This window comes from Cherax quadricarinatus, chromosome 8 (genome assembly GCF_038502225.1).
Source record: "Cherax quadricarinatus isolate ZL_2023a chromosome 8, ASM3850222v1, whole genome shotgun sequence".
NCBI classification, from domain to species: domain Eukaryota; kingdom Metazoa; phylum Arthropoda; class Malacostraca; order Decapoda; family Parastacidae; genus Cherax; species Cherax quadricarinatus.
This window is the reverse complement of record NC_091299.1, coordinates 19848305-19862823: the sequence shown is the minus strand read 5'-3', so window position 1 is coordinate 19862823 and position 14519 is coordinate 19848305. Positions and strand designations below refer to the sequence as shown.

The following is a 14519-nucleotide window of genomic DNA, read 5'->3' as shown; positions in this document are numbered from 1 at the left end:
GTGGCTTCTAGGGTCACGGCGCCTTAAACAGAAAAGAAAACTCTTCCCCGGACCACCGCCGATGGACGCGAGTTGGTTCCCGTTTCTGGGACCCTCCATAGCGGCAGGGCGGCTGATTCAAAGCCCTCCCTGCCTGGTATCCCAGTCCTGGTTACGGAATAAGTACCGTATTACCTTTCGCCACTTTCGTAACAGTACAGGGAGGATCAGAAACAACCGTGGTCTGTATGTGGAGAAAGACACTGGTGTACAACTCAGAATATTCACTACTGGTGACTTCTTCAGTCCTAATAACGTTTCTTCGCCACGAGTGGCGAAACGTTTCCTTTAATGAATGATCTGAACTGAACATAAGTGTCGTTTTCCACATCTTGTCGGTGTCACCATAACATTTCCTCATGACCTTTATCTTGAGTGACGCTCAGACTCTAGTGTGATGCTGTCTCCAGGGCTAACATTATTTTGAGCGTCGTACTCAGGGCTAACATTATTTTGAGCGTCGTACTCAGGGCTAACATTATTTTGAGCGTCGTACTCAGGGCTAACATTATTTTGAGCGTCGTACTCAGGGCTAACATTATTTTGAGCGTCGTACTCAGGGACGACGCTCAAAAGGAGGAGTTTGAGGTCAAGCGATACCTCTTCATGGGGAGTTCAATAGGTCATGAGGTTACTTGTCCCTAGTCAGCTCAGGGAAGGCGTCAGTCCCTCAGTTATGGAGGGACTGAACATCTAGTCCCTTAAGGATATGGGACTGACCACCTCAAAAATGTTTCTTCGAGGATGAAGGACTGATCATTCATATTTACCTCTCCACTGTTTCTGCTGTCTCCAATATTTAAGTCACCTTCATGTTCGACAGAAGACGCCTGCTAAGCAGGCGAAACGTTTCGACAATAAAGATGGTCAACTGTTACACTTGTGTCTTACGCATTTACCTGTTCACCGCCAGACAGGAAATATTTTAATCCCTATAACAGGAACTAAAATAAACCCTATGTGTATACACAAGTAACTTTCAATATATATACTGTGTATATGTACTTAGGAGACATACACCTCTCAGTGTAGCTTAGGTCAGGTTCGTCAGGAAACAGGACAAGTGTTTCCTGACGCCTGATGACCCGCAGCTGGAGCTTTTGGTCATCTGACCGAGGCCTTCCACTGGCTTACCACTCCATCCATTTAAAAAATATGTTTATTATTATTATAAACATTTCATATATTAGTGTACGTACGCTATATTACCCACAAATAATTGTAAGTTCGTGATAAAAACATACCATAGATGTAGATAGGTTAATAAAGAATGGAAACCACGGAACTGACGAGGATTGAACTCCAGACCGGCACGTTAGCGGCTGGAGTTCAATCCCTGCCCGTGCCGTGGTGTGTTTACAACCGTGTCATTACGATTTATCTGTCAAATAAAAACATCTAGTAGGGCCTTCATTAAAAAAAATACCTATTTAATAAGTAATAACATACAAAAAATAAATTAAAAGCAAATTTATCGGCCAACAAAAAATTTTGAGAACACGCTAAAAAAAATCTGAAATGGAAAATTCCCGGAACCTTGGTATTGGGGGGGGAAAGAGGCCGCGTGGGGGGGGGGAGAAAGAGGCCGCGTGGGGGGGGGAGAAAGAGGCCGCGTGGGGGAGGGGAATTCCATTATAGGAAAAATATAGAAAAAAAATTGAAAGACGAGAGATGCTGAGCTTAAAATATTGGTTAGCTGCCTTTTTTTTAGGTTTAAAGCCTATCGACTACACGAGGCTCGCGGAAGGTGAATGGTGATTTTTTTTTGTTTAACGAGAAGTATATGTATGTTAATATTTTGGGCCAATAAACATAATGTTTAAGGTCTTGGTTAAAGGTGAGTTTAGAAGGTCAGTTTTGGTCTTAGTGATCCAGTGATCCATTATTATGTAGAACTTCTAATATTAATTGATATATGCAGTGCACACAGTGGTATGTTGTCAGTATGGGGAAGACCCATCCATCGGTTAGTACAAAAAAAACTTAATGTAACCTAACCTAACCTAACCTAACCTAACCTGACCTAGGCTAACCTAATCTAACCTAACCTAACCTAACCTAACCTGACCTAACCTAACCTAACCTGACCTAACCTAGGCTAATCTAACCTAACCTAACCTAAACTAACCTAACCTGGCCTAACCTAGGCTAATCTAACCTAACCTAACCTGACCTAGGCTAACCTAACCTAACCTAACCTAACCTAACCTAACCTAACCTGACCTAGGCTAACCTAATCTAACCTAACCTAACCTGACCTAACCTAGGCTAATCTAACCTAACCTAACCTAACCTGACCTAACCTAGGCTAATCTAACCTAACCTAACCTAACCTGACCTAACCTAGGCTAATCTAACCTAACCTAACCTAAACTAACCTAACCTGGCCTAACCTAGGCTAATCTAACCTAACCTAACCTGACCTAGGCTAACCTAACCTAACCTAACCTAACCTAACCTGACCTAGGCTAACCTAATCTAACCTAACCTAACCTAACCTAACCTGACCTAACCTAATCTAACCTAACCTAACCTAACCTAACCTGACCTAACCTAGGCTAATCTAACCTAACCTAACCTAACCTGACCTAACCTAGGCTAATCTAACCTAACCTAACCTAACCTAACCTGACCTAACCTAGGCTAACCTAACCTAACCTGACCTAGGCTAACCTGACCTAGGCTAACCTAATCTAACCTAACCTAGGCTAATCTAACCTAACCTAACCAAGGCTAATCTAACCTAACCTAACCTAACCTGACCTAGGATAACCTAACCTAACCTAACCTAGGCTAATCTAACCTAACCTAACCTAACCTAACCTAATCTAACTTAACCTAACCTAACCTAACCTAACCTAGGCTAATCTAACCTAAGCTACCCTAACCTAACCTAACCTGACCTAGGCTAACCTAACCTAACCTAACCTAACCTAACCTAGGCTAATCTAACCTAACCTAACGTAACCTAATCTAACTTAGTCTAACCTAACCTAACCTAACCTAACCTAGGCTAATCTAACCTAACCTAACCTAACCTGACCTAGGCTAACCTAACCTAACCTAATCTAACCTAGGCTAACCTAACCTAACCTAACCTAACCTAACCTAGGCTAACCTAACCTAACCTAACCTAACCTAATCTAACCTAATCTAACCTAACCTAACCTAGCCTAACCTAACCTAACCTAGGCTAATCTAACCTAACCTAACCTAACCTAACCTAACCTAGGCTAACCTAACCTAACCTAACATAACCTAACCTAACCTAACTTAACCTAGGCTAATCTAACCTAACCTAACCTAACCTAGGCTAATCTAACCTAACCTAACCTGACCTAGGCTAACCTAACCTAACCTAACCTAGGCTAACCTAACCTAACCCAACCTAACCTAACCTAACCTAACCTAACCTAGGCTAACCTAACCTAACCTAACCTAACCTAATCTAACCTAACCTAACCTAACCTAACCTAACCTAACCTATCCATCACCCTTAAAGTTTTGAGGTGGTCAGTCCCTCAGTCTAGAGAAGAGCATTGTTCCAAAGTCTGAAACAATATGGAGTTGAAGTGACAGGATGGAGCCTTATATAGCGCCAGGAGGTGAGACGAAGGTCACTAGTAGAAGTAAGAACGCAGATGTTGGGAGGTCAGGTCCCTCTCCAATCCAGCCGTTCTCACTAGTAGAGGTTGTCGAAGTTGATTGCAGGTCTGTACCAAGATACCCTTGTGTTGCAGTGTCTGACAGATTGAATATCAAAATGGTATAAAATACCGACAGGTTGTTAGGTAAGACACATATGCAACAGTTAGGTATCTTTATTTCGAAACGTTTCGCCTACACAGTAGGCTTCTTCAGTCGAGTACAGAAAAGTTGATAGAAGCAGAAGATACTTGAAGACGATGTAATCAGTCCATCACCCTTAAAGTTTTGAGGTGGTCAGTCCCTCAGTCTGGAGAAGAGCATTGTTCCAGACCTGCAATCAACTTCGACAACCTCTACTAGTGAGAACGGCTGGATTTGAGAGGGACCTGACCTCCCAACATCTGCGTTCTTACTTCTACTAGTGACCTTCGTCTCACCTCCTGGCGCTATATAAGGCTCCATCCTGTCACTTCAACTCCATATTGTTTCAGACTATGGAGCAATGCTCTTCTCCAGACTGAGGGACTAACCACCTTAACCTAACCTAACCTAACCTAACCTAATCTAACCTAACCTAACCTAACCTGACCTAGGCTAACCTAACCTAACCTAACCAAGGCTAACCTAACCTAACCTAACCTAACCTAACCTAACCAAACCTAACCTAACCTAACCTAACCTAATCTAACCTAACCTAACCTAACCTGACCTAGGCTAACCTAACCTAACCTAACCTAGGCTAACCTAACCTAACCTAACCTAACCTAACCTAACCTAGCTTAACCTAACCTAACCTAACCTAACCTAACCTAACCTAATCTAACCTAACCACCTAACCTAACCAAACCTAACCTAACCTAATCTAACCTAACCTAACCTAACCTAACCTAACCTAACCTAACCTAACCTTGTCAGTGGAACGCCTTCCTACTGAACAAAAGAAACTAATGGAAAAATAAATAAAGAAATGATTTAGGAAAAACAAGAAAAATGATTTTTGAGAATTTTACTTAAAATTTAAATATAATAAAAAAAAATGGCCTTCAGTTCTTGTAGTTGGGTAGGAGTAGGTATGGCCCTGGATAGTTCCTCTGATGTTATTTATGTAGGTTATCCTGGGCAGATGGTAATCCGATGTTCTGGAATCTCCTACCACTTGGATGGAGCACAAGTAGAATAGGTAAGGGCCGGTAGTTGTAGAATAATGTTAATAAGTATTATTAACACACGTCTTGCCCCTTTATCTGGCGTCTATCCTGGAAGACCACGCCAGGAACAGAGCTGACAAATAAGAGAAAATAAAACTGGTTACCCATAGTCATGATAATATAACATTTAAGAAAGAAAAAGAATGATAAATGCCAAAATCATTACTGGTAACCAGCAAACACTAGAAAAGAACAAACAGTAATACTCCTGGTAGATCACCCCACCTGATTAGGAGAAGAGTGGAGGCGAAGTGACTCTCCAAACTTCAATCCACACCAGGTAAGGTCAATATTACCAGGAGTAGAAACTTTAACAAATCGGACACCAGGAACTAGTTTTGCCCCAGCCCGCCAGAGAGGGGGGGGTGTGTGCGCGCGCAACGTAACTCGCTAATGGTTCCTGGTTGCCCGAACAACCTTAACCCCACTTACACCTACTTTTCCCTCACAATACCCCCTTCCAAAACTTATGGACGGAGTCAATAAGTCAACGAACAGAGGGAAAAGCACTAAATACAACCTCGGCTCAGCCAATCTGAAAAGTGGTTTTCAGAGCCAGAAATATAAACGACTTTAAACTTATAGGGCTGAATAGCCAGAGCCCATCTCAAGAGTCTGCTATTTGACCCTTTAAAGTTTTCCAAGTACATCAGTGGCTTGTGATCTGTTTCAAGCACAAAGGGTTTACCGTATAGGTAGTATTTATATCTACTTATACCCCATACTAAAGCATAACATTCTTTCTCCACAGTGGAATATCTTTCTTCTCTGGGCAGAAGCTTCTTACTGGCGAAAGATACTGGGAAAGGTGTCTCCTCATAATATTGAAGTAGTACAGCCCCGAGTCCAGAATGGGAGGCATCTGTTCGGAGACAAAATATTTTATTAATATCTGGTAATTTTAGGACAGGGGGGTTTGAAAATATACTCTTAATTTCTTCGAAGCTTTGGTTGGCTTCCTCAGAACAACTAAGAGGTTCCTTGACACCCTTTTTCAAATAGTCTGTAAGAACTGAAGTTAAGCTACTTAGATTTGGTACGAAATTTCTATAGAAGTTTACAGATCCAAGGAAACTTCTTAATAACTTTTTAGTAGCAGGGAACGTACTTTCTAAAACAGCTTTGGTCTTATTAGGAAGTGGTGAAAAGTTGTTATCAGAGATAATGAACCCAAGGTATTGTACCTTATGATAGCCAAGAAAGCACTTTTGTGGTTTAACTGTAAGTCCATGAGTTCTTAGTCTTTTCAAAACAAGCGATAGTGTATTTAGATGGTCTTCCCAGGCATTTGTCATGATATAAATATTATCAAAATACACTGATACATTCTTTAGATCAGAAAGAACTATTCTCATAAGCCTAATATACGTGGCACATGCGGTAACCAAGCCGAAAGGCATTGTGCGGTATTGCATTAGACCTCTATGAGTAGGGAAAGCAGTGTATGGTTTCGAGTCTGGGTGTAATGGCACTTGATGGTATGCTTGGGAGATGTCTAATTCCGAGAAGAATTTGCAGTCATGGAATTTATACAAGTCATGATCAATTACTGGCATGGGTTCTGCATCCCATTTAGTTATAGTATTTAAATAACGAAAATCTTGGGCAAGTCGGTAAGAATTATCGGGTTTCTTAACCATAACAACTGGTGAACAGAAAGCTGATTTCGAAGGTTCTATGATGTTTAAGTTAAATAGTTTGTCAACCTCATTATCAAAAGTTTTCCGTAAGTGAACGGGAACAGGGTAGATTTTCCGCTTTACTGGTTCATGATCCGACAATTCAATCTTGTGTACAATAGTGGTGGTAAGTCCTGGTACCTCTGTGAATACGTCAGAAAATGAATTTACTAAGGCACTTACTTGAGACTTTTGTTTATTTGACAAGTCGTTGTTAATGTTGACATTTGACTTCTTTGGTGAGGGATCATGCGTTAAGATATCCAGTAGTTCCTTCGATTCTGTAAAAGACTCGTCATCTATAATACAAACTCTACATTCGTACGAATCACCACTTGTATCCAAGCTGAAAGAAGAAGTATCTTCGTCAAAGGCATTTACGCAAAGATTAACTTCTCTTCTATGGTACCGTTTCAAAATATTGACGTGATACATTCTCTCTCTACCCTTGACATCCAAGATATAATCTACCTTATTGCAGACCTTCACTACTTTATACGGTCCGCGCCATGTAATTAGCAATTTGTTGGATTTGTCAGGTAGGAGAACTAAAACTTCATCACCAACATTAAACGTACGCTTGGAACTTTTATGGTCAAAATAGGTCTTGTACGTTTCCATAGACATCTCTAGGTTTTTACTGACCAAATCGGCGGTTTCTTCCAATCTTTCCCTTAGATCTAAAAGAAACTGATAGCTGTTTTGAACCTCAGGTTTGATATCTTTGGACCAAAGTTCATTCAAAATAGATAGTGGACCACGAGCTTGTCTCCCATAAAGCAATTCAAAAGGGGAATAACCAAGGGAATCACTTGGAATCTCGCGCATTGCGAAAAGAGCACATGGTAAAAATCTATGCCAGTCCGTTGGTTTAAGAATACATAGTTTTTTTAGTATTGACTTTAGGATGGCATGTTGTCGCTCCACTCTTCCGTTACACATCGGATGGTAAGGTGTAGTGAAAAGAGGTTTAACACCCACAAGTTGATAAACGTGTTCCATTAATTCTGAAGTGAATTGAGCCCCTTTATCCGACAGAATTTCACGAGGTATACCTACACGTGAAAAAATAGAAAATAAGGCTTCTGCGACTTCTATGGACGTAATGGATTTTAAGGGTACCGCCTCTGGGAAGCTGGACGCGTAGTCAATCATAGTTAAAATATATTTATGACCTCCTGATGAGCGAGGTGTGATAGGACCAACTATATCTACTGCAACCCTTGCAAAAGGGACTGAGAAAATTGGCATCTTTACCATAGGAACTCTCCTAGTTCTACCCTTCTGCGTGGAAAGTTGACATACGTGACATGATCTGCAGTACTTATAGATGTCAGAGGACATGCTAGGCCAGAAATATAGGTCCTTGATTTTATTATAGGTCTTCCTATGTGAAAAATGGCCAGAGACTGGCAAGTCATGAGAAATCTTTAAAATAGTTTCACGGCAATCCTGCGGAATGACTAACAGGCTTCGACCAACGTCATTGGGCTTGTCCGCAGACACTATAGTCTTGTACAAAAGATCGTGTTTGAACTCAAACTTGTAAGAAAATTTCTTTCTCTGGGTCACCTTGCCATTTAAAGCTAACTTCCGAGATTCCTCTAAGGAAGGACAAGTCTTTTGAAGACCCTCCAAATCTATATGAGACAGCTCGATTGGCTTTCCTTTGGAAAGAACTAATGGGTGGATAGGTTTTACCTTAGACTGAGCTCTGGTAACGACGTTAATCGAGTCTAGTTGTTGTATAGATTGTGCCACACGTAGTTTCCCACTGGCGTCTGCGTTGTCCAGTTCAAGTGACTGACTTACTAAAGGTGTTACCGGAGTTTTGTAACCATCAGCTCTCTGATTTAGGTTACCCAACTGAATCTCATCTGGAACTATCTGTGAAGAAACAGAGATATTAGGTTCCAACCCTTCCTTGGAAACTCCAAATTCCAAACAGTCCTTCTCAGATGGGAAAGTAGCCCCTTGTATGTTCCCAACCAAAACAGAACATGAGGTTATCGGGGCAACTACAGCATCTACCCATCCTGAGAACCATTTGCACCTAACAAAACATCTGACTGTTGGAAAAGAATCGCTTCTTCCTAAATAGTCAGTTAATTTAGTGGACTTATAACGTGAAGAATCTAGGTTAGGGAAAAGCTTACTTGAGATAACAATACAGGAACATCCTGTGTCTCTAAGAATGGTTGATACATTCATACCATTGACTGTACCTTCACTAAAAGGTGCGTTTATGTTTGATTCAGTGAAACATTTACCGACATTTTCACCTTTTTTTCTAGGACAGTCGGGACGTCTATGACCCCACTCATTACAGTTGAAACACTTTACTGTGAAGGCCGTGGAATTCTTAGGTACGGAGGGTTTGGATCCCTCAGATTGCTTAGGCACAACAGGCTTATATCTGCTACGCTCTTTAGGGTAGTTATTATGAGCGCACGCATATATATCAGCAGCTTGTGCCATTTCTGCAGCCGTATGAACGTTTCGTTCTTTAATGAATATTCGTAAGTCAGAGTTTACAGAAGAAAGGAATTGATCTCTTACCATCAGGTCTCGTAAAGATTCGAAATCGTGGTCAACCTCAGCACTATCAATCCACGAATCAAATAATCTGAAAAGTGTTGTTAAGAATTGCATGTAATTTTGATGAGGAGTTATTTTAATGTGTCTAAACTCCGACCTGTAATGATGAGTAGTTTTTTTGAAAGCCTGGAGTATAGCTTTCTTCAGCAGGCTATAACTAGAAATAACATCAGAGGGTAGAGTGGAATAGACGTTTAGTGCTGAACCTGACAGTAGTAAGCCAAGCCTAGTAGCCCAAGAATCTACTGGCCAGTCACAGAGAGTAGCAGTACTCTCGAATCTCGTAATATATGCCGCTATGTCATCTTGTTCTGAGAAAGGTGGTATTTGAGGCATCCTAATATTAGGTTCTTGGGAAGGGTATTCCAGTACCCCTTCATCTATTTTCTGCTTAGATAGTTCTACCTTCTTGGCTTCTAATTCCAATCTTGATTGTTCTAACTCAATTTCCTTCATTTTGAAGGCTACCTCTCTTGCCTGAACTCTATCTTCTCTAGCTATCCTTTCCTGTTCGATTTTATCCTCCCGAGCTAGTCTTTCCTGTTCCTTTTTCTCTTCTCGAGCTAGTCTTTCCTGTTCCTTTTTCTCTTCACGAGCTAGTCTTTTCTCCTCTCGAGCTAGTCTTTCCTGTTCCTTTTTCTCTTCAATAGCCATTTTAGCAGTAATGTAACTATCAAGGCTTTGTCCAGTAAATCCCATTTCCTTTCCAGCTTTCAACCAGAAATCTAAAGAATCCATCTTGTAAAAAGAAATATTAAGCACCCAACTTCAACTGACAATTAAAATTAACAGTAACGTCTGTTACAAAAGAGGGACACAGTCCGCACACTTTAAACTTCCCAAAGTAGAAAATGAAATAAATATTTCTCCCTGGAAGAATACACTTGTGGGCTCAATAGCCTTCACTAAGCAAAATACACACGGTTCACACAGGAGGGGTTATTATCAAAGTTCCCCAGGTCCAACAAATAGGTAAACTTCTAAACCGAACCTTAGAACCAAACAACGGTAAGTCAACCAGACTACCAGTAATGACTTGACACCTCAACTAACTCACCCTTTTCTATCTTAAATGTTATACTCACAACCAGTTGAACCATCAGGACGATGTTGCTTCAAGAGTCGGATCCTGGCAAGGTCGCCATTGTCAGTGGAACGCCTTCCTACTGAACAAAAGAAACTAATGGAAAAATAAATAAATAAAGAAATGATTTAGGAAAAACAAGAAAAATGATTTTTGAGAATTTTACTTAAAATTTAAATATAATAAAAAAAAAATGGCCTTCAGTTCTTGTAGTTGGGTAGGAGTAGGTATGGCCCTGGATAGTTCCTCTGATGTTATTTATGTAGGTTATCCTGGGCAGATGGTAATCCGATGTTCTGGAATCTCCTACCACTTGGATGGAGCACAAGTAGAATAGGTAAGGGCCGGTAGTTGTAGAATAATGTTAATAAGTATTATTAACACACGTCTTGCCCCTTTATCTGGCGTCTATCCTGGAAGACCACGCCAGGAACAGAGCTGACAAATAAGAGAAAATAAAACTGGTTACCCATAGTCATGATAATATAACATTTAAGAAAGAAAAAGAATGATAAATGCCAAAATCATTACTGGTAACCAGCAAACACTAGAAAAGAACAAACAGTAATACTCCTGGTAGATCACCCCACCTGATTAGGAGAAGAGTGGAGGCGAAGTGACTCTCCAAACTTCAATCCACACCAGGTAAGGTCAATATTACCAGGAGTAGAAACTTTAACAAATCGGACACCAGGAACTAGTTTTGCCCCAGCCCGCCAGAGAGGGGGGGGTGTGTGCGCGCGCAACGTAACTCGCTAATGGTTCCTGGTTGCCCGAACAACCTTAACCCCACTTACACCTACTTTTCCCTCACAACCTGACCTAACCAAACCTAACCTAGGCTAACCTAACCTTGACTCAGAGATAAACTTGAGGATAAGTTAGGTTAGGTTACGTTTATTTTTGAATTACATAAAAAAAAAACTTTTTTCTCCATTGGCCCAAAGTAAGGTACTCTCCATTTCATATTTTGCTTAATACTGGGAAATTTACATAAAGAAACACTCGAGCCTCACCTCGATATTAGCCGATATCACAGTTAAGTCTGTTCATTATTGCCTTGTATACCGCAGTATTTTGCGATATGCAAAAATAAGAGAAAAAAATATTATTGGTATATACCTTTCCTTCTTTTGAGGCACAACGACCATCGACCTATATAAAAAGGTCATTAGAGTAAGGGTTGACCTTATTGGTGTCTCGACATATGGTCACCAGTAAGCCAGAAAGGCACAAGGTTGATATAAACCTATGTTAAAAAAATGGTTATCAATGACCATAATTTTTAAAGGGGTGGACCGGTAAGCCAGCGGAAGGCCTCGGTCAGATGACCAAAAGCTCCAGTTGCGGGTCATCATCTGACCCGAAGACAGGCCTGGATTGCTTGCCATCTGTGTGGTCAGTGGTCCCATAGTATATGCAGGGATTTTAAACCAGTGACCACACTTGACATAAACTCAGAGAGATGTTTTAGGGTCTGCCCAAACGAGATACACCTGTATGAGGAAATAACATCTATATTAAAAGACAAGAACACCAATAAAACATCCTTCTTGAAAGACGTGTCAGCATGGTATAACAACTGGGAAAAAAAGATGGGTGGTAGGGACGGGGCTGTCTTGGACAGTGCTCCTGAGGGTGCTAGTGTAGTCCTGGAGGACAGTGCTGAGGGTGCTAGTGTAGTCCTGGAGGACAGTGCTGAGGGTATTAGTGTTGTCCTGGAGGACACTGAAGACAACCTTAATCAGTCCACAGAGGTTCAAAATAGAGATACTGCGGGAGATGAATCAAAATGGGATGAAGCCTCAGGGAATAGTGTCGACACACTACCAGCAAAACCTGGTGGAAGCACTGATGTCCATACAGGGGTGAAAGATATTGAGGAAACAGGAAAAATAAATGCACCAGCAGTGAACGCAGCTACAATAAATCCTAGGAAACAGAAGTACAATCTATGTAAATACTATGCCTTGGGTATCTGCAGGCATGGTATATCTGGTAAAACAGGTCGGACATGCACCTTTGACTATCTCAAAAAAATGCCGCACCCACATGACAACAGGAGAATGCAACTTCCTTTCTTGCAATTTATTCCACCCAGAGATGTGTCACTCATCAATCCATGAAAGAAAATGTTCCAACGCATACTGCCAGGCACATCACCTTAAGGGGACTAGAAGACACAGACCAGCCAGACTATGGGAAACAAAAGAGGGAAGCCATAACCTCTACAGGGACAGAGGGCTTTTTTAGGGCCAGAAAGGAAAAAAGACTGGCAAGAAATGACAATAATCCTACACCAACTGAAAACACTTCTGGAGCAGAGGTACAGACATTGGCCGCTACCCCAGAACAACAGATATTAGAGCCAGAAAATAAAAAAACCCTAAATTTCACCAATACAACATTTGTCTTTGCAAACATACAGGGTCTAAAGCCGTCAAAAAGCAACAAAATTCCTTACATCAAGGGACTGCTCATGGAGTCAAATGCAATGTTTGCAGCATTCACGGAGACCCACATAAAGGATCATTATGACAACAAAATATGGATCCCAGGTTATAACCTATTCCGATGCGGCAGACTAAACAGACAACAAGGGAGGGGGGAGGTTGGACTGTACGTCACAGAGTCGCTCATTTGCACAGAACTACTGAACACCTCAAATGATGTAGTTGAAGTTTTGGCGGTAAAGATTGAAAACCAAAACCCTGTCATTGTGGTGGTATACAAGCTTCCAGATGCAACCTCCCGGCAATTCCATGAGCAGCTTATAAACATTGACCACTGTCTGGAAAATCTCCCAACTCCTGCCCCAAACATCTTACTACTAGGAGATTTCAACCCGAGACACCTAAAATGGAGGAGCATAGCAAACAATGTTTTAGCAGAGATCACCCCGGGAGGCAGCTCAGATGAAAATTCACACACACGCGAACTATTAAATCTCTGCAACAAATTCACCTTAAACCAGCAAATAGTAGAGCCTACAAGACTAGAAAATACGCTGGACCTCATCTTCATTAACAATGATGATCTGATACGTAATATAACTGTATCAAAGACATTTCACTCAAATCACAACATAATAGAGGTGCAGACATGTATACACAGGGCTCCGGACCAGCAAAATGTGAGAAGTCATAAGGGTCTCTTCACGAAATTCAATTTCAATAATAAAAACATACAATTGGACCAAGTAAACCATATCCTAAATGAAACAAGCTGGGAAGATATCCTAAACAACATGGACCCAAATATCTGCCTTGAAAAAATGAATACTGTGGTTCTTGAGATCTGCTCAAGACATATTCCCTTAAGAAAAAGAAAGAGAAGATGTCAACTTGAAAGAAGGAGACGTTCTTTATACAGACGAAGGCGAAGTGGGGTCAATATATCTGAAATACGAAGGGAAGCACTAGTCAATGAATTTGCAAATATCGAACTTAAGCTGAAGGAATCTTATAGGAGACAAGAATCACAGGAAGAACTAAAAGCCATAAAGGAAATTGAAAAAAAAATACTTCTTCTCTTATGCCAGATCTAAGGGAAAAACAACATCCAGTATTGGGCCCCTGCTTAGGCGGGATGGGACATACACAGATGATAGCCAAGAAATGAATGAGATACTAAAGTCCCAGTATGACTCAGTGTTCAGCGGTCCACTGCCCACTCTAAGGGTCTACAATCCAAATTAATTCTTTATGAACGAAACCCAAAATTTGGTCATCCCAAAACTCTCGGATATTATTACAACTCCACAAGATTTTTAAGAGGCAATAAATGACATGCCCATGCACTCTGCCCCAGGCCCAGACTCGTGGAACTCCGTGTTCATCAAGAACTGCAAGAAGTCCCTATCGCGTGCCTTCAGCATTTTATGGAGAGGGAGCATGGACACAGGGGTCATCCCACCCACACTGAAAACAACAGACATAGCCCCACTCCATAAAGGTGACAGTGAAGCAATTGCAACGAACTACAGACCTATAGTACTAACATCCCATATCATAAAAATCTTTGAGAGGGTTCTAAGAAGCAAGATAGCCAACCACCTAAATACCCATCAGTTACACAACCCAGGACAACACGGGTTTAGAGCAGGTCGCTCCTGCCTGTCCCAGCTACTGGACCACTATGACAAGGTCCTGGATGCTGTAGAGGATAAACAAAATGCAGATGTAGTAAGCTTTCGACAAGTGTGACCATGGTGTAATAGCACAGAAAATGCGGGATAAATTAACAACAGGGGAAAATTGGTAG

At 41.2% G+C, this 14519-nt stretch overlaps 1 protein-coding gene across 1 annotated transcript; it reads right to left on the bottom strand.

Annotated features, from left to right (window-relative positions):
* Positions 1–4677: 4677 nt before the first annotated feature.
* On the bottom strand, positions 4678–11060 carry LOC138852409 (uncharacterized). The gene is made up of 2 exons (XM_070082915.1): positions 8276–11060; positions 4678–4968 (listed from the first exon to the last, which is right to left on the bottom strand). Exons 1-2 carry the CDS (start codon positions 9908–9910, stop codon positions 4939–4941), a joined length of 1665 nt encoding a protein of 554 aa, XP_069939016.1. The 5' UTR covers positions 9911–11060; the 3' UTR covers positions 4678–4938.
* Between the last annotated feature and the right edge of the window lie 3459 nt (positions 11061–14519).

Bases quoted from the DNA above. Each gene is read 5' to 3' on its own strand.
- LOC138852409 (XM_070082915.1), bottom strand. From the start codon at position 9,910: ATGGATTCTTTAGATTTCTGGTTGAAAGCTGGAAAGGAAATGGGATTT. The intron at 4,969-8,275 runs GTAAAACCTATC...CTTATTTGTCAG, and splicing joins TTACCAGAGCTCAGTCTAAG to CTCTGTTCCTGGCGTGGTCT.